General features: G+C 47.8%; 1 protein-coding gene and 1 non-coding gene across 2 annotated transcripts in view; one reads left to right on the top strand and one right to left on the bottom strand.

Annotated features, from left to right (window-relative positions):
- Nucleotides 1-26,065, bottom strand: part of DCTN2 (dynactin subunit 2) — a 51,424-nt gene that overhangs the window by 4,424 nt on the left and 20,935 nt on the right. The window contains exons 3-9 of the mRNA XM_056858133.1: nucleotides 9,818-9,914; nucleotides 9,193-9,254; nucleotides 7,516-7,614; nucleotides 5,872-6,032; nucleotides 4,750-4,903; nucleotides 2,203-2,268; nucleotides 699-737 (exon numbers count right to left, since the gene is read on the bottom strand). Of these exons, the coding sequence (XP_056714111.1) occupies nucleotides 699-737; nucleotides 2,203-2,268; nucleotides 4,750-4,903; nucleotides 5,872-6,032; nucleotides 7,516-7,614; nucleotides 9,193-9,254; nucleotides 9,818-9,914 (678 nt within the window). The remainder of the gene's footprint in view (nucleotides 1-698; nucleotides 738-2,202; nucleotides 2,269-4,749; nucleotides 4,904-5,871; nucleotides 6,033-7,515; nucleotides 7,615-9,192; nucleotides 9,255-9,817; nucleotides 9,915-26,065) is intronic.
- TRNAA-GGC (transfer RNA alanine (anticodon GGC)) lies at nucleotides 18,443-18,514 on the top strand. The gene has a single exon. It is a non-coding gene; the product is annotated as a tRNA-Ala (tRNA).

The following is a 26,065-nucleotide window of genomic DNA, read 5'->3' as shown; positions in this document are numbered from 1 at the left end:
GCATATATGCAATCAATACAGGGCCTAAAAAACAAGGAGAACCAAAGCTAGGACCAGAAAGGATCAGAATTTAGGTTCTTGAAGCCTCACAGCTACTTGAAGAAATTTTGCCGCACTATCCGTTGTATCAGTTTTGCCCAGACAGAAAAAAAACTGAACTTTACAACTGCCCGAAACTCAGTTCCATTCATCCGTGCGTTATGAGCAAGGTAGAATCGCTACACGTTCCCTCCCAAGTCCCGGAGGCGAGGTGCGGTGGCAGCGAGACTGCACCCACCCTGTTTGCCCCCCTGCAGCATGGCGGGGAGCCACTGCCCGCCTCGCCACCCCCCACAGCCAGGCAGCAAGGGAAGTAGGACGGGAAAGCAGTGAGGGAAGGGGAAGAGGGCCGAGCCTGCCCCGCCCACCAGAAGGAGGGAAGAAGCAGACTCCCCACCTGCCTCCCCACTGGAGCTATGGGCGCCTCCTGGGTCTGCTTCTTGCCGCTGCAGACCCTAATGGTGGGGGCAGGGGTGTGCGCAGGCTGCAATGCTGGCGGTCACCCCTCTACCTTTGGCACTCCAGGCAATTGACCTGGGCGCACCTAGTGGACGGACTGCCCCTGAGAGGACCCTTTGCGCCCAAATCCTTAGCTTCAGCCACCCTCCCTGCCTCCGTCGTGAGGCATAGCCACCTGTCACACCTGCTCCAAGCCTCACCATAAGACTGGCTCCCTGCAGTCCGACAGTCAGAGGATTCTAAGGAGAGAGAATGCAAAGGATTAACTCAATCCACCTTTATTGCTCGTGGACAAAGTCTTAAGCATTTACATCATATGGGAGAAACAGTTTTACAAGAACAGCATGGTAACAAAGGATTAACTGAGTGCGGGACAGTGCCGGCTATTACACATGACCATACAAGTGGAAAGCCTCCCCTTGCCATGAATTGGGATGGTGCTGCTTCGTACGGAGCTTGGAAGCAGGCAGCAGTGGTGCACCAGAGAGGCACGGAGGCACATGACTCAACTCTACGGGAACCAGCCCCACAGATCCTCCTGCTGCAATCTGGGAGGTGTATCGACAGGGTGCGGAAGCAACAGCTTTCCCCCAAGATTTATCTACAGAATTTGATACTCAGAGGTATCACATGGAGATTCCATTTAGCTACCGTGTAGTGGTTAGGAGCGATGGGCTCTAATCTGGCGAACCGGGTTCGATTCCCCACTCCTCCCCATGAAGCCTGCTGGGTGACCTTGGCCAGTCAAGGTTCTCTCAGAACTCTCCCAGCCCACGAGGAGGCAGGCAATGGCAAACCACCTCCGAATGTCACTTGACTTGAAAACCCTATGGGGTCACCATAAGTCAGCTGTGATGTGACGGCAAAATCACACACACACCATGACAGGTAGCCACTGATATGCCTGTCTTCCAAGAGTTTATCTCATCCCCTTTTAAAGCCACCTAAGCCAATGGTCATTTATGCATGGGTTCTTTCCCTCCGTTCACCCTTGGTCTTTCTCGGTTGTTCCTTGGAGTTATGCATGAGTTTTCTGTCTGCCAGGCTTTTTAAAAATGAGGTTTAGATTCTCCCCTCCCTTTCAGATTGCTCTGTCTTTTGTTTTTTTCTTCTTAAAATACTTTTTTATTTGGCAACTGGGTTTGGGGGGGGGATTTTCTCTCACAGTAAGCACTACGAAGTAAGCCAGTTACAAAGCAGCATTTAAAGGGGCGGGGACTTGATTTGAGCTTGGAGACCGCTGGTGCATACTCCCATCCGGAAGGTGTGGGTCCAGCGAGCAACGAACCTCAAGTAAAACTCCCACGCATAAACGACCAATCAGACCTTGTAGCTCTGAACTCCATCGACTGCGCAAAGATGTTTGTCTGTCTGTCCTAAATAGACTCCCCATCAGTTTCACCATGACCCTGAGAATTACTGTCATGAGAGAAAGTGAAGTGTGCACAGGCTTGCACACTTGAGGGTCGCTCCAATGATACTGATGGGTAAGCAGAGACAGAGCAGATGGAAAGCAGGACTTCTTCACACGGTTGGCTTGTTTTATAGCTGCTGCTATTGCGCTGTGGGGAGGAGGACAAATATCATGCACCTCACACCTCCTGAGCAGATAGCCATTCATCAGCACCTCGATCTGCTTTCAGATTCTTCCCCCCACTCCCCATCGTCGTCATGTATCTCCTATTCTGTCCCTGAGATGCTTACCTGGGGATCCTGTTCGCAACGAATGGTGGCTTCCAGCTCAGCCAAGCGCTTCTCCAGTTCTGCAATCTACATAGACCAGAAAGAGTAAATGTGAGATTAAGGTGTTTCACTTTCCTTCTTCCCTCGATATCTGCCTAGAAACGTTCTTGGTTTTCAGACTTGGGGGAAAAAACCTCTGATAAAGGTGCTTTTGCTCCAGCCAATTTCGCTACCGCCGCCAGGTTTGGCGGCTTCGAGCGGCAGATTTTAAGATAATGTTAAGGGTCAAGGGACCGACAAGGGTTCTTCTCCTGCACAAGCAGCACGGAAGGGAAGAAGAGTTTGTTTTCATATGCCAATTTCTCTGCCACTTAAGGCAGAATCAAACTGGCTTACAATCTCCTTCCCTTCCCCTGCCCACAACAGACACCATGTCAGGTAGGCGGGGCTGAGAGATCTGTGACTAGCCCAAGGTCACCCAGCTGGCTTCATGTGAAGGAGTGGGGAAATAAATCCAGTTCACCAGATTAGCCTCTACTGCTCATTTGGAGGAAAGGGGAATCAAACCCAGTTCTCCAGATCAGACTCCACCGCTCCAAACCACCACTCTTAACCATTACACCATGCTGGCTCTCTGGAAAGGAAGCTGGTGCAAGAACTCATACCATGCCCTGAGCCGTTTCCATTAATTTCAATGGGCCTGGCACAGGAAAACGTCCAGGCAAGCTGCATCCAACCTTGACATCGTCCATCAAGAGGTTATTACCCTATTACCCCTAACCAGGAGTTCATGACAATCAGAGTATTCCAATTAACCCACTCTGGGCTCTTCCAGAGGCAGCGTGGTGCAGTGGTTTGGAGTGATGGACTCTGATCTGGAGAACCGGGTTCGATTCCCCACTCCTCCACATGAGCGGCAGAGGCTAATCTGGTGAACTGGATTCGTTTCCCCACTCCTACACATGAAACCAGCTGGGTGACCTTGGGCTAGTCACAGCTCTCTCAGCCTCACCTACCTCACAGGGTGTCTGTTGTGGGGAGAGGAAGGGAAGGCAATTGTAAGCTGGTTTGATTCTGCCTTAAGTGGTAGAGAAAGTCGGCATAGAAAAACCAACTCTTCTTCTTCCTTGCAAGTTCCTCTTCAGAACTGCTGTTCCACAGCTGTTTCTTCCACCTCTTTGTTTCTCTAACTTGACACAGGCACACATCCTCCCTCCTAAACTTGCTCGATCTTCTGCCATCATCCACCCAAACTCCAGATCTCCCAGACTCCAGCAAGCCTTTTCCTCCTCTTTTTTTCACCTATCTAACCCAGAGGAAGGCAGCTCCCGGTACGCATCCGGACCATTTTGCTTGGCACTCCAGGCCAGTTCTCCACCCAAGCAACTGAAGAATCCCTGAGGCGCTGGCAGTGCTACTATGCCAGCGTGGTGTAGTGGTTAAGAGCAGTGGTTTGAAGCAGTGGACTCTGATCTGGAGAACCGGGTTTGATTCCCCTACTTCTCCACATGAGCAGCAGAATCTTCGCAAGTAGATGTTGCGGCGTTTTTCCTGATCAAATATGTTGCCTGTTCCTGCTCTAACCCCTTCTACCATCATTTCTCTCCACTCAGTTCCTTCCTGGATATTTTAAGGGTTATACTGCGTGATTGGCTTTAATGGCTGAACACATGAATCTGCCTTACACTGAATCAGACCCTTGGTCCATCGAAGTCAGTACTGTCTACTCAGACTGGCAGCGGCTCTCCAGGGTCTCAGGCAGGGGTCTTTCACATCGCCTAGTCCCTTTAATTGGAGATGCCTGGGATTGAACCTGGGACCTTCTGCATGCCAAGCAGATGCTCTACCACTGAGCCACGGCCCCCTACAGCAGACATTTCCCCATCCCAACAGAAATTCTTAAAGGGTATAATTTGAGTGTGGGTCTTGGAAGGGGAGGTACTCAGAGCTCATTCCGGGAGAAAGGTACTTTTGGAACTGAATGTGGTGCTCCTCTAAACCAGGGCTTCTTAAACTTTTTCCACTTGCAACCCCTTTTTGCCTGAGAAATTTTTACGCGACCCTGGGTGTATAGGTATATAAAATAGGAATGCAAATCAAACATTCACTGATAATAAATCAAAGAAATTTATTTTAAAACAATTCTTTGGTATACATATAATTTTACCATTTACTGTTGCCAAATTATTCGTAACCCCCACATTTAGTTATGGGGTCGCAACCCACAGTTTAAGCATTGCCCGGGGATGGGCCGTGGCTCAGTGGTAGAGCATCTGCTTGGCATGCAGAAGGTCCCAGGTTCAATCCCCGGCATCTCCAGTTAAAGGGACTAGGCAAGAAGGTGGTATGAAAGACCTCAGCCTGAGACCCTGGAGAGACACTGCGGGTCTAAGCAGACAATACTGACTTTGATGGACCAAGGGTCTGATTCAGTAGAAGGCAGCTTCATGTGTTCATGTGCTCTAAACCACCAAGTTGCTGTGCAAATGTCACTTTGGTCACCATCCTAAACTGCTTCCTTTTCATTTCCTAGAGAGGCGTCAGAGAGCAAGCCTTTCCCATCCTTACCTTAGCAGCCTGAGAGAATTTGTCCTGCTCCGGACGGGAATGCAGCTCGTACGTCACCGTGTTGCCTGTGACAGCTGGGGCTTTGGCCAGGCTCTTCCCTCCTGCAGGGGCGGCTTTGGCGCTCTTGGCTGCCTCCAGCTGAATGAGCAAACGCCTAAGAAATCGAAGAAGTCACAGGTCTTTATAAGGTACATGGCTCTGGTCCCTTCCTGCACTGGCATTAACTGATACCAGCTGTTGCTCTGGATTTCAGCTCAAGGACTGGAACAACAAGCGGGACAAGCCGGGGACTAATTAAAAGGAAGAGGAAAACCTCTCCCATCTGGGTGCAAAACAGGGGTGATACAATTAACTTGGGCCTTTTATGCATGGTTGTTTCCCTCACAGTCACCCCCCCCCCCGATGACTTCAGGTCTTTGTTGCGATTATGCATGCCGTTTCCAACCGTCAGAGGTTGCCTCGCTCTCCCCCTGCCTTTCCCCGAGTTTTCAAATTAAAAATGAGGGCAAAGAGCGGGGAAACGCAGGGGGAGGCAACCTCTGATGGTCGAAAACGGCATGCATAATTGCAACAAAGACCCGAAGTCATCGGAAGGGTGACCTCGAGGGAAACTGCCATGCATAAAAGACCCTGGTTCCATATCTATTTATTCAGTTTGGTGCTCTATGTTCTGCCTGTTTATCAGTGGGGATAATTATATTCCTTAAGGCAAAAGGATGCACTCAGTTTTGTAGCCCCTTCTAGCCCTATGAGTCAATCAAAGCACTGCTACTAAGGAACCCCGCCCCGCTCCACACAAACTCCACCCCCACAAACCAGAAACTACCCGGGTTCAAGCTTGGCTCCAAATTAGAGTCTCGGGGTGGAAGACTTCATTTAAACTCTAATTTAAGGAGCACAAAGAGTAGGTATACTAACTAGGGTAAGGAACACCAGAGGAGATTAACTTTTTCACGTGACTACGTCACATAAAAGAGAGAAAACGTGTGTGTACCTGTTCAGTCCCTAAGGTGCCACCAGGACCGTTTTCTTTTCACACCACAGAATTCATGATTTCAGAGATGAAAACAGGCCCTCGGTGACATCCCAGCTCAAGCAATGGATGGACTCCGCCCGACTTACTTGGCCAGAGCGCCATCAGGATCCGTCAAGTTGATGGCGGCGTCCGGCCCCAGGAGCTTCTCCAGGTGAGTGGAGACCAGCTGCTGTTTCAGGCTAGCCACCTGCTTCGCCAGGGAAACGGGGGTCAGCTTCTCCTCCGCCGTCGACTCCTTCACAGTGCTCTGTGGGAGGAGAGAGAGCCCAGCCCTTAGCAGCCTATTTTAATTCCTTTACTTAATTGCCTTTATAGTTTGTTTTTCTTCCATGGAACTCAGCATAGAATCATAGAGTTGGAAGGGACCACCAGGGTCATCTAGCCCAACCCCCTGCACAATGCAGGAAATTCACAACTACCTCCCCCCCCACCCCCAGTGACCCCTACTCCATGCCCAGAAGATGGCCAATATGCCCTCCCTCTCGTGATCTGCCTAAGGTCATAGTATCAGCACTGCTGACAGATGGCCATCTAGCCTCTGCTTAAAAACCTCCAGGGAAGGAGAGCTCGCCACCTCCCGAGGAAGTCTGTTCTACCGAGGAATTGCTCTGTTAGAAATTTTTTCCTAATGTCTAGACGGAAACTCTTTTGATTTAATTTCAACCCGTTGGTTCTGGTCTGGCCTTCTGCTCTTGGAAGAGTGTCCCCAGTCTCCCATCCAGGGGTGCTGACTAGAACCACATTCTGCTCAGCTTCCACAAGGCTGCTGCATCATGGGCCTTCATCAGACCACGACACAGGCGTCTGCGGTCCAGGGCAATGCCTCTCGTTCCTGATGCTGGTCAGAGAAAGCCAACCAGCCCTCCATTTCTCACCATCCAATGAAAGATTTAGCAGCGTCCAAAGGAGGGGCCCCTGGAAAACCAGTGTGGTGTAGTGGTTAGTGTCGGACTAGGATCTCGGAGACTCGGGTTTGAATCCCCACTCTCCCATGGAAGCTTGCTGGGTGACCTGGAACCCATTGCACACTCTCAGCCTAACCTACCTCACAACGTTGTTGTGAGGCTAAAACAGAGGAGAATAATATAAGCTGCTTTGGGTCCCCCTTGGGGGGAAAAGGAGGGATAGAGGTAAATAAACAAATCCAAGTGTCCAAGCGGGAAGATGAAGACTTATCTCCCACTTGATGAATGTTAACTTTGCTTAATGATTTGGTGCTGAACTGTAACTGCTTTGTACAATTCTGTCATTGTTTTAATGAAAAAGCACCATAGTGATCTAATAGAGCCAACATGGTGTAGTGGTTAAGAGCGGTGGAATCTAATCTGGAGAACTGGGTTGGTTTCCCCACTCCTACACATGAAGCCAGCTGGGTGACCTTGGGCTGGTCACAGTTCTCTCCGAACTCTCTCAGCCCCACCTCCCTTGCTAGGTGTCTGTTGTGGGGAGAGGAAGGGAAGAAGATTGTAAGCCAGTTTGATTCTCCTTAAAAGGTAGAGGAAGTCGGCATATAAAAACCAACCCTTCTTCCCCTTTTTCCAATACATTTGAAGGCAGATGGTCTTAAATCTTCTCCCAATGAGATTTTGATCTATTTTCCCTTTTGGTGTGTACTGAATGTAAATAACTGAGGGGAGCCAAATCTGCAGCAGCCACAAGAGGGCTGGAAACAGAGCTAGTGGTCTCCCCCCTCCCAACTGTCTTAAAAAACAACACAGGGGAACTCTGACCTTGATCTTCTCCACTTCCGTAGTCAGCTCTTGAACTTCATGCAGCAGGCGCTGGTACTTCTGCTGAGGAGTTTCTTTCACGCCAAGTCCTTCCCCTAACTTAAGAAAAAGGCAGAGTCTCTGATCAACAGCAACGTCAAAATAAGGAGATCCTAGAATCTGCTTGCCAGATTTCATTTCGCCCCAGTTCCTATAGCAAGGCTGTTTGAAGGCAGATGTTTTCAAAGGGATAAACAAGAGCATATGGTGTGCTATTTATTGTCAATTTTGCATGCATCCGTGTGTGTTTTTTTCCCTTTGAACGACTCAGAAAGGCAGGCAGGAATGTCAAAAGTGGGCAATACCATTGAATGTGGAGGGAAAGCAGGGTCTAGTTCTCACAAATGCGAGACAATAAACTTGCATCTTGGACTGTACCACTTCAGAGTGCTGGCAGTGGCTCGTGTGATGTTAAAACCTCCTCTTGGAAAGAACTCTACCTGCAGGAAATTAGCAGGGAAAAGACAAAAAGCCCCTTTAGAGAGGCAGGGTGGTGTAGTGGTTAAGGTGTCGGACTAGGATCTGGGAGACCCAGGGTCGAATCCCCACTCTGCCATGGAAAACTTGCCGAGAGACCTCGGGCCAGTCACATGCTCTCAGCCCCAACCTGGCACGTATTTGGATGGATGGGAGACCTCCATGGAATACCCGGGGCGTGACATGGAGGCAGGCAATGGCAAACCTCCTCAGAACATCATAGAATCATAGAGTTGGAAGGGACCACCAGGGTCATCTAGTCCAACCCCCTGTACAATGCAGGAAATTCACAACTACCTCCCCCGCCTCACCCCCAGTGATCCCTACTCCATGCCCAGAAGATGGCCAAGATGCCCTCCCTCTCATCAGCTGCTTAAGGTCATAGAATCAGCACTGCTGACAGATGGCCATCTAACCTCTTCTTAAAAACCTCCAGGGAAGGAGAGCTTACCACCTCCTGAGGAAGCCTGTTCCACTGAGCAACCACTCTAACTGTTAGAAAATTCTTCCTAATGTCTAGACGGAAACTCTTTTGATTTCATTTCAACCTGTTGGTTCTGGTCCGACCTTCTGGGGCAACAGAAAACAACTTGGCACCATCTCTTGCATTGAAAACCCTATGGGCTCGCCATAAGTCATCTATGACTTGACGGCAAAAAAGGGGAGGGCTTCTCCTTGATATCTGGCTTTCCACATGTAGGAAACTGTTTTATACAGAACAAAAATGCTTGATTGTGTGAATGCAACCCACAGGGCACAAACCCAGAAATGTACAAATCAAGAAACAAGTTCTATGCTTTAGGCTCGATTGCCTAAGCTAGCGCGTGTCATTTCTGAAAATGAGACCAACACAAACTTCAATACATAACACAGTATTCTACTTCTGAGCCATGGGTTGGTTTTACCTATAGCCTACAGAGTCAGGGAGGCACAGTGTGAAAAGCCAGGCAGGAGTGTTGGGACACCTGAGGCCCCTCCACTGACCGATCCCTCCGTTTGCTCGTCTCTCTTGCTTACGACAGCCACATTCGCTCCCTGTGCCTTGATACAGGTTGGTCCTGGCCAAGGCAGCCAGATGGGCGGCCTTGCCTCGTGGCTGTCGGATCATAAGGCTGCCCCCTCTCTTGACATTCATTTGCTCAAAACGAATCAGCTACTCACAATTTCATAGTCTCCAGACTCGTAACCGGTCCTCTTGGACTTGCCAATACGATCTGAGAAGTCTTGAAAACAAAAAAAGAATTTTTACAATTACAAACACTTTTCTACAGTAGAAAAGAGCAAGAGTCCAGTAGACCCTTAAAGACCTGGCTGGGTAACTGTCTGGGTGTTTACCCTCTGGGGGTTTACATTAAAATGACTCATTCATGTCCATTCCACATTGGTTCACCCTGACAGAGTCAATCCTTTCTGGACAAATGACAATCAGGTTTGGGCCAGAACCCCTATTTGTCATGGAAGTTTAGTGCCATTACCAGATGTCTGATGGGAGCTGGACTATATATCTGGATCTGCTGCTTCTCTCTGCAGCACATTCTGTGGGCTGTGGCTCAGTGGCAGAGCATCTGTTTGGCATGCAGAAGGTCCCAGGTTCAAACACCGGCATCTCCAGTTAAAGGGACTAGGCAAATAGGTGATGTGAAAGACCTTTGCCTGAGACCCTGGAGAACTGCTGCCAGTCAGAGTAGACAATGCTGACTTGGATGGAGCAAGGGTCTGATTCAGCATAAGGCAGCTTCACGTGTTCATATGTTCATTTTAGGCGAAGACCTCTGGGAACACTTACCTAGCTCTTTGGTGCCCACTCGCTTGTCCTTAAATTTATCGTAGGCTGCATTGGGGTTGACGATGATATGTTCCACGCTGGTGCTGGTTAGCTCTTCCTGTGCAGAGAGACAAAAAAAAGGGGGGTCAGGGAGCGCAGTCTTGCTTTCTGCCTCCCCCACATCACTACCACTTCATAAGAACATAAGAAAAGCCATGCTGAATCAGACCAAGGCCCATCAAGTCCAGCAGGCTGTTCACAACAGTGGGCAATCAGATGTCTCTAGGAAGCCCACAAACAAGATGACTGCAGCGGCATTCTCCCGCCTGTGTTCCACAGTACCCAATATAATAGGCATGCTCCTCTGATCCAGGAGAGAACAGGTATGCATTATGACTAGTGTTCATTTTGACTAGTAGCCATGGTCCTCCATGAGCATGTCCACTCCCCTCTTAAAGCCTTCCAAGTTGGCAGCCATCACCATATCCTAGAAGTCTTCGGAAAGGCATTGCCTTCCCCAGTCGTCTTCCCTTTACCCCCAGCAAGCTGGGTACTCATTTTACCGACCTAGGAGGGATGGAAGGCCGAGTCAACCTTGAGCCGGCTACTTGAAACCGACTTCCATCGGGATCGAACTCAGGTTGTGAGCAGAGCTGGGACTGCAGTACTGCAGCTTACCACTCTGCACCAGAGGGCTCCTGTTATACCCTTAAGATGCTAACAACTTTCAGATACTGACATTGACACAATTCTGAGCATCTCCATCTTAGCAACACCTGCTTTTGCCTACAGTTACTGGCCAGAACACTACCAGCAACCAAGAGAAAGAAGCCCTTCTGATTAACTTTAGTCCTGGGTCCACCAACCATTATTTCGGTTTCATAAATTCTGCCTTTGCTCCTGAGCTATTCTGAAAAAGGAGTCAAGGTGTAGAGGGAGGAACTTCAGGAGGGAAAGACTCCGTTTTCACAGATTAACTACTGGTTCATACAAACGCTGCCAGCATAAGGCGTACTCTATTTCACCTCGGGGCAAAGTGAAGGGTTATGTACATGTGCCTATGTGCTGCTATTTTAAATATATATATAATGGCACAGCTCACCTGATGTGCAATGGGTGGGGCAAGACTGAAGGTTGGTATACCAATCTGGAAGATAAAGCTACTAACAATATCACAACCCTTACAACCGCCCACCCCTCCTAAGGGAAGGTACCACTGCTCCCCATGGGTTTTAAAGCATCATTATCCAACTCAAAGCACATCTTTCTTGCGGACATTGCAAATACTGGAAACCAACTTACGAGTTGTATGGAGGGAAAGATTTTTTGCTTTTAAAATAAAATTAAAAAGTCAAGTTATGTTGTTACATGGCTGTGGAAAGGAGGTGTACGCAAGTAAGAAATAAATGTTAGCCTGACGCAGCTGAGCATTCTTTAAAGCAAGACAAGGAAGAGTTAAGGCAGGAATTATGTTAAATATGATAAGGTCTTGCTGAGGGAGGGGTTATGTTACAACCTTTGCCCCCTTCAAATCAGACAATAAACTTAATAAAGGGAATGGAGGAGGAACAGAATTTAGATAGAAAATAGGAAGAGATTAGATTTTCAAATTCAGTTCCCGCAGCGACCTACTAAACTGGGTCTAGATCCCTGATTGAAGCAGCGTCCACCATTTTCTTTTTTACTTCTGGCAAGGCAGTATGGGGGTACCCTTTCCACCACACGCCAGAGTAACTAGTTCAAATGGGAAATTATTCCAACAACAATCATTCCAGTGTGGGGAGGGGGGGGGGACAACAGGCGAATAACCACCACCGGAAGGGAGGGGCTGTGGCTCAGTGGTAGAGCATCTGCTTGGCATGCAGAAGGTCCCAGGTTCAACCTCTGGCATCTCCAGTTAAAGGGACCAGGCGAGTAGGTGATGGGAAAGACCTCCGCCTGAGACCCTGGAGAGCCGCTGCCGGTCTGAGCAGACAATACTGACTTTGATGGACCGAGGGTCTGATTCAGGATAAGGCAGCTTCATGTGTATGTATTTTGGTTAGATGCAGCTATTTTGGGAGAAAGGGTTGCGCGGGAGCCCCAGAACTGTAAAACGCAACTGGGACGGGGTGAGAGCCCCTGTTCCCGGAACATTCTAACCCCGGCCTAGGCGGCTATCAACAGAACCCATGCAGGTTGTAAATAGTCCAGCTTGCAAGAACTGAAGAATTCCTTTACCTAGATTTAACAGCCACTGGCTATTCGTCTGCCATTTCACACTTTTAAAAAGGGGGGAACGATTGCAAGATTATTATAATAAGGCTGTTAGTAACGATCGGCATATTGGATCTTTCATGTTAGATGAATTCACAATGAAATTAAATGTTTCAAGTGCGCCCTGGTAAATTATGTAACGGTATATTATAGTGGCTATGTTTGTATTGTTTTATGTTGTGACTGTGGTATTGAATGTATTGTATGTTTGTTGTGTATCATACAGTGTGAAAAAAAAATACTAAAAAAAGGGAAATGAAGATTATTTTTTTCTTGACACTATAAAGAGAAAAGTTGCCACATCCCTCACTCGATTCACCGATCTACTTGATAGCAGATAACGCTTCTCAGAAAGTGTCATCAGCTGTTTTATCCAGGGAGTGATACATTTATTTCGCGCAACATTATTTTGTGAACACGCTAAAACGATGTGGGCTAGGGAGTCTACTCGATCTGGACAAAATGGTCATTTGCGTTCTTCTTGCAAGAAGTGACGAATATTCTCGCGCACCACCTTCCCAAAATGGGCACCCATAGGAGAGACACAAGGTGGGGCTACAGTTCTTCCAATCAATTCAGATAATGGTTGTCTGCAGCACATGCGATTTAGGATAAAGGGTGTGATGGAATCTGAGGGTTTCTCAGCAAGAGGCGCAGAGAAATGTACCATTGGGCTTCATGGCCGCTCAAAAATGGGGAGGAGGGGAGGGGCATTCCAGAGACCTGGGTCACCCTGAGGGTCCACAGAGCCGGGGCAAACTGTGAAAATCTGTTTTCAGGTTTGGGTTGGGTCTGGATGGTTCCAGGGGCATCTTAAAGGGACGCTTTGCGCCTACGGTGGGGCTCTCAGCAGCCCTGCTTGGTGGAACTTAAAAACCACTCGGATGAGAAGCGGTCTGAGAATACGACCCAGCGGCTTCAAGAAAGCAGACCCTGGGCGCTGCTCGGTCTGTTTCTCACGGGCGTTTCTCGGAGGGGGACAAAGGGATGAGGCAAACCCCGGCGGCAACGTCTGCCCGCTGCGCTGCTGAGGGGTGGCCTGCCGCCGTGAATCAACGAGGCGTCTCTCCAGTATTGTGACAGGCTGCATTCGTTAACCCAGAAAACCCAAGCTGCTGCTACTGAAATGCAGCTTGGTGCCTTATCGATCCGTAGGCCACAGGTGTCAAGCATAAGGCCCGGGGGGCGGGGGGGGCGGCGGCGGATCCAGCCCCTTGAGGGCTCTTATTTGGCCCACGATCCACCTGAGGCTGCCCCCCCCACCGCTGCCGATCTGGGCTGGCGAGTCCGCTGCGGGCCAAGGAAGCCCCCTCCCCACAGTCCTGAGATGTCAATGATCAAAGACTGATCAATAAAAGAAAATACTATGAGAGTGTTACTGTTTTAAGCATGTTTATATTTTAGATAAAAATAATATCATTAATTGGCCTTGCCGGTGTCTTCTATAAAGTTTGTACCTGGCATTAAATTTTATGGTACAAATGGCCCAGCCCGACCAAGTTACATTTATGTCTTATCTGGCCCTTGTATCGACACCCTTTAAATTGGTTTTGGTCTATTGACTGCAATGAATGAATGAATGAATGAATGAATTCGACACCCCTCCTCTAGGCCTAGGTTTGCCAGCTCCGGGTTGGGAAAAACCTGGAGAATTTTGGGGCGGAGCCTGAGGAGGGCGGGGTTTGGGGAGGGGAGGGACTTCAATGCCATAGAGTCCGATCGCCAAAGCGGCCATTTTCTCCAGGTGAACTGATCTCTATCGGCTGGAGATCTGTTGTAATAGGGGAAGATCTCCAGCTAGTACCTGGAGGTTGGCAACCCTACCTAGGCCTCACCAGCTGTCACCCACACTGAGGGGGCAGTAAGCACAGAGAGATACCCTCTGACATGCTCGCTCACCATGTGGGCAATGAGAAGGCTAAACAGAGTCTCGCCGGTCTGTCCCAGCTTTCTCAAGAGGGTACCCCTTTCCAATAACTTTTCCCTTATAGTTCTGAAGAAGTGAAGAAGTGTATCTGAAGAAGTGAGCTGTGGCTCACGAAAGCTCATACCCTACCAGAAAATATTTTTGTTAGTCTTTAAGGTGCTACTGGACTCTTGCCCTTTTCCCTTATAGGGCAGGGCTGCTCAGTCCCCCCACCCCGAGAGAGAGAAAGCGCTGCCCCGTTTACCACCAGCCGGCGACTTCTGCTAAGAGCTAGAGAGAATGCAGGAGCGCCGGCAACGGCACGGTGGCCCTAATGGACTCTTGATTGGAAATCAATGGCGGCAGCAAAGCCAGGCTCTCTTTGAAGAGCTATTTGCAGGGCTTTATAGTCCCGCTCCCGTTTCCCTTTGGTTCCTCGCATGAAAAAAAAAAAAAAGCCGCTGTTCTCAAAACAACGGCAAAAAATAGCTGCGTCAGATTGAAGTGGCTATGAAATCATGGCCGGGGTGGTAAATTATTACAGTCTAAAAGTGCAAGCTCCACAGAGTTCTCCAAGGCACCGTAGGCTTCTGAAGGTTAAGGAAGGACACCGAGGGATCACAGGAGATGATTCTTCCACTCCCTTAACATTTAAAATCTTCTAAATTTAAAACGGAGCTGTCAAATAGGAAGCCTGCCGAGGCACCCCAATCTTTTGGGATTCCCGACGTGACCAGCTACATCCTGGCATACAATCGATTGAACTTCAGACTTCTCTACCCAAGACATTTTTACTTTTCACTATCTTTAAATGTTAGGGACAACTGTTCATAAAATGGCAGCTGGGTGGCACCTGATCCTGTGGTGGTGGGGAGCCATAAAAATGTTAATAGAAAACATTAGTTTAATACTGATGTTAAAGGTGATTTTCAGTGTAAACATATGCAAAGGTACTACAATCTCAGGCCACTGCAGCAGCAGCAGAAGAGACTCAAACCGGCTTACAATCACCTTTCCTCCCCCTCCCCACAACAGACACCCTGTGAGGTAGGTGGAGCTGAGAGAGCTCTAACAGAGCTGTAACCTGCCCAAGGTCACCCAGCTGGCTTCACGTGTAGGAGTGGGGAAACCAACCCGGTAGACCAGATTTGCTTCCGTCGCTCGTGTGGAGGAGTGGGGAATCAAACCCGGTTCTCCAGATCAGACTCCACCGCTCCAAACCACTGCTCTTAACCACTACACCACGCTGGCTCCTGCATAGGATTGCTTTGTTACTCTACTGGTGGTGCTAACATGTGGGAAAAAAACCAAAATATCTGAATATGGTAACTGCTAATAATCAAAGATTGCTCTCAAGGCTATATCTAGACATGATGAATCAAAGTTTACTCATGAGGTGCATGAACATGGTTGGCAATCAGGCTTGGAGGCACATATATCCTCTCCCTTGCCTGTTACCAAGATTAAAAACTTCAACTCCAATTTGCCAAAACATCCAAATCTGGGCACTTTAACAAAATGAGGAGTATTTCTTTTCCAATAACCTGGATTCTTACACACAACTTAATCCTGTTTACTGGGGAAGGGGAAAAAAACGTCGACAAGGGGATAGGATGTTTGTGGCATCTGAACTGAGCTTCAGTTGCTTAATTTAGTCATTTAATTACGAGGATGAGAAACACTAAAAGAATATTATGAACTCATTTTTGGTGCTAGCAAGACTGATGTACGATAAATACTGGAAGGCACAGAAGGTACAAAGAACGGTTACAGGAAGGTCTGGGAGACAAATATCTCAAATATGATCAAATTAAATTATAGTTCAGATTTTTATATTAAGTTAGATGCTTCCATATGATATTCTAAAACCATTTCCCCCCTTTTATATAGTATTTGCTTAAACATTCGCTCAAACAGCTTCTCCACATATCAGGGAGGTTCAGCCAGCTGCAATAAAGGGGGTGACAAAGGAGTGGGGTGGGGGGGGGAAGTGAACGAAAAAGTTGTTGATGGCAGACAAGAGGAAAGAAGAAGAGTTGGTTTTTATATGTTGACTTTGGCCATTTACACACGGGAGGTTTTGCCTTGGATTTGCCATTCTTTAAATGCACATTTTCCCCATCCAGATTCTCAAAATTCAACAATAAGCCCCCATGCAGAGTTTGGAGCATTCAGATGGGAAAAATGTGCATCCAGAGAGCGGCAAATCCATAGCAAAACCTCCCATGCATAAATGGCCTTTCTCTACCACTTAAGGGAGACTCAAGCCACCTTCCCTTCCCCTCCCCACAACAGACACCCTGTGAGGTGGGTGGGGCTGAGAGAGTGTGACTAGCCCAAGGTCACCCAGCTGGCTTCGAGTGGGGAAACAAATCCAGTTCACCAGATTAGCCTCCACCGCTCATGTGGTGGAGTGGGGAAAAACCTGGTTCTCCAGAGCAGAATCCACCGCTCCAAACTACCGCTCTAGTGGGGCGGAGGAAAAAGGAAGAGGGGAAATAGAGGGTGGGTAAAAGGGGAATTCTTGATCCAATCGGTGTAATAAAATTAGGTGTGTATCCAAAGGACAATGTGGTGTACTGGTTAGAGTGTTAAATGAAGAACTGGGAGATACTGGTTCAAATCCACACTCTTCCATGAAACACACTGTGACCTTGGTCTAGTCCAGGGATCCCCAATGTGGCACCCATAGACACCTTTTTTGGCACCCGCCAAGTGTTTTTACGAAGTGAATGTGATCAGGTAGGGCTTTTGCCCAGCGAGGCTTCTGATTGACTATTGGAGATCTGATGGACTGTGCAGATATTTTAAATGGTGCTTTAGAACTTGGGGACGTCCACTGAAATTACTGGGAAATAGATTCAGGACAGACAAAAGGAGATACTTCTTTTCTCAATCTAGGGTTGCCAGACCCAGCTTAGGAAACTCCTGAAGATTTGGGGATGGAGCCTGGGGAGGGCAGGGACCTCAGTGGGATAAAATGCCACAGAGTCCACCCTCCAAAGCAGCCATTTTCTCCAGGGAAACTGATCTCTGTAGTCTGGAGATGAGCTGTAATTCCAAGGGAACCCCAGGTCCCACCTGGAGGCTGGCATCCCTAACTCAAAGAGTAACTCACTGCCAGTGGAAGTAGTGATGACTATGTGCATAGATCGCTTTAAAAGGGGGTTAGACAGATTCAAGGTTCATCAATGGTTCCTAGCCATGGTGACTGAAGGGAGCCTCGATATATAGAGGCAGCAAACCTCCAAATACCAGTTCTGGGAGGCAGCAGGGGTAGGCCTTGGCCTTTGTAACCTGTTTTTTAGCCCTTCAGTGCAACTGGTTGACCGCTCTGTGAAACAGTGTGCTGGACAAGTTGGTCATTAGAATCACAGAGTTGGAAGGGGCCATACAGGCCATCTGGTCCAACCCCCTGCTTAATGCAGGATCAGCCTAGAGCATCCCTGACAAGTGCTTGTCCAGCCTCTGCTTAAAGGCTTCCAGTGAGGGGGAGCTCACCACCTCCCTAGTTAGCCGATTCCACTGTTGAACAACTCTTACTGTAAAAAATGTTTTCCTAATATCCAGCCTGCCATTTAAACCCATTATTGCGAGTCCTATCCTCTGCTGCCAACAGGGACAGCTCCCTGCCCTCCTCTAAGTGGCAGCCCTTCAAATACTTAAAGAGAATAATCATGTCCCCCCCTCAACCTCCTCTTCTCCAGACTGAACATTCCCAACTCCCTCCGCCTTTCCTTGTAGGGCTTGGTCTCCAAGCCCCTGATCATCCTCGTCACTCTCCTCTGCACCTGCTCGATTCTGTCTGATCCAGCAGGCTCTTCCTATGTTTTTATTGTCTGATAAAGCACCTAGAAAAGCCGATGTCACGTTAAATTGGTCTCCGGGCCAGTGGTTTTCAAACTGTGTCCCACAGAATCCTGTGAGTGTGTGTGTGTGTTAAGTGGAGTCAAGTCGCTTCCGACTCATGGCGACCCTACAATGTCCTCCAAAATGTCCTATCTTTGACAGCCTTGTTCAGATCTTGCAAGATCCTAGGGAATCTTTAAATCAGGAGTTCCTCAGCGGGAAGATCCATGGTGGTGATACAAGGGTCAGCTTGCCCTCCACTTCGTATCTTTCTTTGAAACACAGGGATGTGCAGGGTTGGTTCCAAGGAGCTCGATCATTTCACCTAGGGAAGGATGAGGTCAGACCGGCTTGGCCGCTCTGCACGAAATGACCACGAACAACAGAAAATCAGAACCTTTTGACAGGAATTCCGGGGCAAGCATATAGATTCCTTCGAAAAAAAGTCACTGTGGAAAGTGTTCTGTTCAAGGCAAAAAGGTGGACAGTGTATTAATATATGTAAAAAAAAACAACAAAAAAAAAAACACCAAGGAAGCGAACTAGCTCATAATCTTCCTCTATTTGCTCTTTTCAGAACATACTTTAAGGAAAGAAACACATCTTTCTGGAATTTGGTGCCTTTGAATTTGGGAGGGGCTGTGGCTCAGTGGTAGAGCATCTGCTTGGCATGCAGAAGGTCCCGGGTTCAATCCCCGGCATCTCCAGTTAAAGGGACCGGGGAAGTAGGTGATGTCAAAGACCTCCACCTGAGACCCTGGAGAGCCGCTGCCGGTCTGAGTAGACAATACTGACTTTGATGGACCGAGGGTCTGATTCAGTATAAGGCAGCTTCATGTATTCATGTGAACTTAAACTGAGGAGTTTTCCTTGAAGATTTAATAAATACTCCAAGTAAAGGCATTCTGCCTTTCATTTTGTAGGAGGCCATCCCTCAGTTGATCTTGGTTGGTTCCCCAACATGGTGCCCGCCAGGTGTGGTTAGAAAGTGGGCAGGGCCAGATGGGACTTTTGCCCATCAGGGCTTCTGATTGGCAGTGCAGATTTTTAAGAAGTTGCTTTGGAAGCAGCTGCCACCAAGGCACAAGGATCTTCACTGTATGACTGAAAACGAATTGTATGAAAGAAAATGTTTTTAACATGAAATTTGTTTTAAAGGGCATCCTGTTAAACAGAGCTTCTGCCTGAAATGTTGAGGTGTTACTATTAGAGTTACGCATGACCTCACTTCCTGAGAGTTACGTATGACCTCACTTTTGTGGTTGGTTCCGCCTCTTGTGGCAGCCAATTTGTAGTTGGCTCCACCTCTTATGGCAGCTATTTTGGATTTGGGCCCCCCATCCAGTGTTAGAATCCCAAAAGTGCCCACAGGCTTAAAAACGCTGGGGACCCCTGAGATAAACCTTGGTTGAGGAGATGCCATCAATCCACAGCCACAAATTCAGATTTAAGCCAGATCCCTGTAACAACCTAGAAAGTTCTGTCCAGGACAGCAATCTCTTGGCTAGTGTACTCAGCACCAGGACAACCACAAATTTCTACAGATGTAGGGAAGGTATTCTTTCTTCTCCATCTTTTCACTGAACATCAGGCGTTTGGATCGCTCACAGCTTTAAGGACTGTCATGATTTGGCACAGAAGTATATAATTTGTCTTCCAGAAACAGATCACAGAAACAAGTGTACTGAGGATATTCTGTAACACGAGTACAACATATGGGCTATAACAAGGGTAAGAAAAACCAGTAGAAAATGACCCATGTAAGGGTTAGCTTTATTTTAACTGCTGGATTTTAACAATAAATTTATTAAGATTTGGGGGCGGGGGAAACAAATTTCCCCCAACCTCCCACAAACAGCATTATATAGTACTGTAGTACAGTAATATAGTATACATTTGTTACTGTTAGTAATTCCAGGCTAGGGGCTTTGATGCACACCAGTGTGGTGCTGGGAGAGCCAACGTGGTGTAGTGGTTAAGAGTGGTGGTTTGGAGCAGTGGATTCTAATCTGGAGAACTGATTCCCCACTCCTCCACATGAGCGGCAGAGCCTAATCGGGTGAACCGGGTTGGTTTCCCCACTCTTCCACATGAAGCCAGCTGGGTGACCTTGGGCTAGTCACAGCTCTCTTGGCACTCTCTCAGCCCCACCTACCTCTCAGGGTGTCTGTTGTGGGGAGGGGAAGAGATGGCAATAGTAAGCCGGTTTGATTCTTCCTTAAGTGGCAGAGAAAGCTGGCATATAAAAACCAACTCTTCTTCTTCTACAGTATCGTTGCACTACTACAGAGTGACACTAATCTTCAAGCATCTCTGTACGGATTTCAGCTAAAGGGCCATGTGCTATACCAGGGCCAAGCAGCCTTTAGATTTCACAGGGTCTTCTGGAAAAGTGAGCTGTGTGCCGATTTTTAAACACACCCACAGAGAGACTCCTCTACAGTGGTGCCTTTTAGAACTATTGATGCATACTGTGTTCTGTTCAAACGTTTAGTAAACTCTTCTTACAGCTTCATCGCATCAGATTCCTGATGACGTTTATGTGCTGACCAGATATTAACAATGCTCAAATACCGTATGTCAAACTACCCGAAAGATAGATTAACAGTAAAATGCCTCCCTCTTTAGCTCCTCTTCCCCAACGAAACCATCTTCAAATAGGCTAAATATCACCCTAATGTATTTTGGGTGATCTGCAAACTGCTATATACGTACAACATTCACCTGCAGTATGCAACTGGTAGGTAGAAGCAAAAATTAAAACCGGCTGTAGTTACCAACTTGTAACATACAAGTTCAAGTGGTGTGTGGCTGAATCGGAGTTAGGATTCCCTCAACAAACTGGTGTTCAGAGTAGGCTAGCTATTTGCCTACCCACAGTGACTAAATCCTCATCTTCAGCAGGTAACCTCCCATCCACAATAAACTGAGGAGCAGCAGAAAAAATGGCCAGAAAATGGCCTCCAGAGTAACGCGCTAGGAATTTCCCTTTGTTTCTATAGTAAAAATTCCCACAGCGTCACCCAGAAATGCCATCACTTCTTCCTCAAACTCTACCCTCCCCAAACACCACCTTCAAAATTTCCCAGCATTTGCCGACTTATGGCAACACAGCGGGGCTTTCAAGGCAAGAGACATTCAGAGGTGGTTTGCCATTGCCTTCCTCTTCATTCCTCAGTGTTCTCCCATCCAAGTAGTAACCAGGGCCAACCCTACTTAGCTCCGGGCAGCCACATTTGTGATGCTTAGTATGGTTTGGGTTGCCCGACCTCTGAAAGGATGTCATAACACTAGAAAAAAAGAGCAGAAAATGGCCGCCACAAGTGTATCTTGGCTACTAGGTTTGATGGCTTTAAAGGGGATAGGTCTGTCAGTGACTGTTACCCATGAAAGGTAAATGGACACTTCCACAAATGGTGGTTGTATCCTTCTGAGTGTGTGTGTGTTAAGTGCCGTCAGATCTCTTTCGACTCATGGGACCCTATGAATCAATGTCTTCCAAAATGTCCTATCTTTGAAAGCCTTGCTCAGATCTTGCAAATGGAGGGCCGTGGCTTCCTTTATAGAGTCAATCCATCTCTTGTTGGGTCTTCCTCTTTTCCTGTTGCCCTCGACTTTTCCTAGCATGATTGTCTTTTCCAGTGACTTTTGTCTTCTCATAATGTGACCAAAATACAATAGCCTCAGTTGAGTCATTTTAGCTTCTTGTTTTTATCTAGAACCCACTGATTTGTTTTTTTGGCAGTCCACGGTATCCACAACACTCTCCTCCAACTCCTCCTTCTGAGTATCAGATACATAAGAGGAGCCCTGACCAGTGGTCCATCTAGTCCAGCATCTTGTCTCGGACAGTGGCCAACCAATCACTATGGAGGGCCAATGACAGCGCATAGAGGCCTTCCCCTGATGTTGCCTCCTGGCCCTGGTATTCAGAGGTTTATTGCCTCTGAATTGGGAGGTTTCCCCTTAGTCACCATGGCAAGCAGCCACGGCCCTCCATGAATCTGCCTAATCCCCTTTTAAAGCTAAGCGGTCATCATCGCTACATCCTCTGCCAGTGAGTTCCACATTTTAATCCCCACCAGGCCGACAACAAAGTATGCCTCTTTCCTTCATGGGCTGCTTCTGTACTTCCCAAGAGCACGTGGCCAGGCACTGTGGGAAAGAGGAAACCGGATTATACGGACTTTGACCTTATCTTGAATTGGTCCATCTGAAGTGGTTGAACTTTAGTCTGAAACAGTGATAAGACTAAACTGGAACCACATGATAAATATTTATCATTACAGCAGAATGTAAGCCCCATACAGCTTGGAAAGACCTAGGCTCCATTGGGGAGGGGCTGTGGCTCAGTGGTAGAGCATCTGCTTGGCATGCAGAAGGTCCCAGGTTCAATCTCCGGCATCTCCAGTTAAAGGGACTAGGCAAGTAGGTGATGTGAAAGACCTCTGCCTGAGACCCTGGAGAGCTGCTGCCAGTCTGAGTAGACAATATTGACTTTGATGGACCAATGGTCTGATTCAGTAGAAGGCAGCTTCATGTGTTCATGTGTATCAAGGAACCAGAGCCAACGCTACGAGTGGGTAGAGTGAGGCAACAGAGTTGGGGTGTGAAAATTTTAAATCCTTAGTGCGTTTTATTTGTGGGAGGGGGGCAGGTGGAAGAGGGAAAGAGAGCCACTTGGATTTTCTCCCTTAGCTACCATAATGTCTCTGCCTGGTCAAGGAAATGACCCCAAGAACCCTACGATATTGTGCGGAAGTCCCCCTTCCTCCTTTCCCACCTCCATGGTTGCAAGATCTGGCAAAGGCAAAAGGTTAGCAGTTACAAACACCAAAGCAGACGGAAAGCGAGGCTTCTTACCAGCTCCTTGCGTTTCCCCAGAGATGGAAAAAGGTAGGGGAGTGGGGTTAAGAAGTGGGCGGGGGAGAGGAGGGAAAGAAAAGACAAAAATTGGATTAGAAGGTTGTCACATGCACTATGCACCAAAAGTTCAAACACATTCAATGCACAAGAAACCCCACCTCTGCCGAGCTTCAAAAAACCCTTTTCTTTTTTTATAAAAGCAGTATTTACAGCACCTTTTGTGGGATCCCTTGGGGGGGGGGGTCCAGCAAAGCGGGTTTCTTGAGAGGGAAGATAATGACATGATGCTTTCCCGTGTGCCATGCAAAGATGCCAAGCGGTTATTGGGTTAGATGGCGGTGGCGGGGAGTTAGGTGAAGCTGCCGAGCTCACATGCACGGAATTTTATGGGGCAGAGTAAATCACAGGGAAGGGGGACCGGCCTGTTAGTCACAGCAAAGAGCCCAAACGGGTGCTGCACCCTCTTCCTCCTTCGAACCTGGTGCCCCTACCATGCCAGCCACGCTCTCAGGACTTCCCAAACCCCAGCTGGTTTTCTAAGCATCCGTGCAGGGAACAGCCTTAAATAATTCACCAGAAAATGCCATTTCCCCTGCCATTTTGGATGATACCCCTCGAGATCAATCGCCCAAAGGCCTGAGACTTCTAAAGAGGCTTTTGAAGGTGATTATGAAAAGCAAGCGTGGGAGGAAAAGATCCAGCGGGCAGAACGTTTTTCCTTTCTCCTGACTGGGAAATCAAGCCGTCTGTTTTCAACTGGGGGGGGGGGGAGGAATGTTTAAAGCTCAGGAGGGGGGGGAAAGCAAACGTGGTGAGGAGGGAAAGGGGCCCGCTTTAATTGCTTGCTTTCGCCACCTCCACTCAGAGAGGCACGAGGCCGAGAAGAACTGGGGGGAGAGGTGACAGGTCCTCCGTCGCCTCTCACACTGGAACAGGTCGAAAGCAGCAGATGCTCCCAGGTGGCTTGGATTAAGCATGCTTTTAAACCCTACTTCCACCAAGGGGTAAAATACTTCTGGGGGAAGCAGCCCCACTGTTTCTGGCAAAGCTCGGTGAGTGCTTGCAGGAAGGATAGACAGCCAAAGATGCAGTTCTCTAAAGATGAATGCGTTGGCAGTGTGAGAACTTCAGAAAGGCCTTCAAGATGATGGGGTATGACCCGGAAGTGATAAACCTCTATTCGCATGCATGTCTACCCAACATCAGAGTTAACTAATTCTCAAGGCAAAATAACTCCTGGCTCACCAACCAACCATGTCCACTCCTCAATGCAATTCGCAAATTATAACTCTGTCTCAAATCCCAGGCCAGGAAATATACAGAAGAAGAGTTGTTTTATACCCCGCTTTTCTCTACCATTAAGGAGTCTCAAAGTGGCTTACAATCCCCTTTTCCCTGTGGCTGAGAGAGTTCGGAGAGAACTGTGACTGGCCCAAGGTCACCCAGCAGGCTTCATGTCGAGGAGGGGGGAAACCAACCCGGTTCACCAGATTAGAGTTTGCCACTCTTAACCACTACGCCATGCTGGCTCTCGTGACAGAGTACCTGACATCCTCAATACCTGTGCTAAAACATCATCAGGTGACTCAAGCATCATCAGGTGTCTGTTGTAGGGAGAGAAAGGGAAGGAGCTTGTAAACCAGTTTGATTCTCTTAAGAAGATAAAATCAGCATATAAAAACCAACTCTTCTTCTTTTGACTTCCTGGACTGTTCGCTAACATTAAGAACATAAGAATAGCTGGATCAGACAAAGGCCCATCAAGTCCAGCAGTTTGTTCACACAGTGGCCAACCAGGTGCCTGTAGGAAGCCCACAAACAAGACAACTGCAACAGCATTGTCCAAAGCACCTAATATAATAACCATGCTCCTCTGAGACCGTAGAGAATAGGTATGCATCATGACTAGTATCCATTTTTACTAGTAGCCATGAATACCCTCTCCTCCATGAACATGTACCTTCTCCTCTTAAAGCCTTCCAAGTTGGCAGCCATCACCACAATCTGGCAGCCATCACCACAATCTAAAGCAATAGGTTGAAGAAGTCTACATTTTCGTCCAGATCCTAGCAAACCATAGTGCAAATCTCTTGCGTTGGTTAGCTTTAATGATTGTTACTTCTGTACCCAAGCAAACCATGGTTAATGCTAATCAGATGCCCTCCAACCAGAATTTATCAATCAACTTCGAACTGTGGCTATGATGGGAACCACAGTTAGATTTATCCAGTTGGAATGGGTTCAGAAGTAACTGGATATAGCCAACAAGAGAAGGGAAGGGGAATTAGAACCAGACAGGGAAGGAGGATGAAAGGATTGGTGCAGACCAATTCCAAGTTGAGAGTTAATGGTTGTTACCAGACCTACACTGCAATCCTAAATGGAAGAGCAAGATTTGAGACCAGTGGTACTTTAAGGCCAACATGATTCTCCAGGTGGGTAGCCATGTTGGTCTGCAGTAAAAGAGGAGGGGTCGTGGCTTAGTGGTGGAGCATATGCTTGGTAAACAGAAGGTCCCAAGTTCCCAAGCTGAATTGAAAACACGTGGATAAGACAAGCAATTGTAATCTAGAGGCAGAAGGCTCAGTGGTAGAGCATCTGCTTGGCATGCAGAAGGACCCATGTTCAATCCGACAATCCAGTTAAAGGGACTAGGCAAGTAGGTGATGTGAAAGACCTCTGCCTGAGACCCTGGAGAGCCACTGCCAGTCTGAGTAGGCAATACTGACCTTTAATGGACCACTGTTCTGATTCAGTATAAGGCAGCTTCATATGTTCAAAAGTGTAAAATTTGAGTCCAGTAGCACTTTAAAGACCAAGAAGATTTCCCAAGGTATAAGCTTTCACCCTGGAAATCTTGTTGATCTTTAAGGTGCTAACGGACTCAAATCTTGCTCTTCTACTGCAGACGAACACAGCTACCCACCTGAACCTATCCTAAACTACACCCTTATAAACCCACTGACTTCGATGGACTGTATCTTCTCTTTTAGGTATGATAGCAAAGGCATAAAAGCATAAAGTCAGGGTCCATCAAACTAAGTCGATGGCACAAGCACTCCTGCCGGGGGCAAGCGGAAGATGGCTGCATCTGCCAGCATTTCTCACATCAAAAATGGGGCTGAAAAGCACATTAGCAAAGCAGGCTACTGGAACATATGAGTGGGGAGACAGAGGGCCTCAAGAGGCCCCCATTCCATTCACCAGACAGGACTGGGTGCCCCCACAATTTCATGCCCTCCCCTTTAGAAGTCAAGAAAGATCCTGAGATGTTTAAGACCCCTCCAGTTTCCAAAAGCAGCCGGAATTGGTTCTTACCACAGAGTTGATTTGCATGCTAATTTACTTTGAAGAAGAGCTGGTTTTTATATGCCGACTTTCTCTACCACTTA

The sequence above is a fragment of the Euleptes europaea genome, chromosome 1 (genome assembly GCF_029931775.1).
Source record: "Euleptes europaea isolate rEulEur1 chromosome 1, rEulEur1.hap1, whole genome shotgun sequence".
NCBI lineage: Eukaryota > Metazoa > Chordata > Lepidosauria > Squamata > Sphaerodactylidae > Euleptes > Euleptes europaea.
The sequence above is the reverse complement of the archived record's forward strand: the minus strand, read 5'-3'. Positions and strand labels throughout refer to the sequence as shown.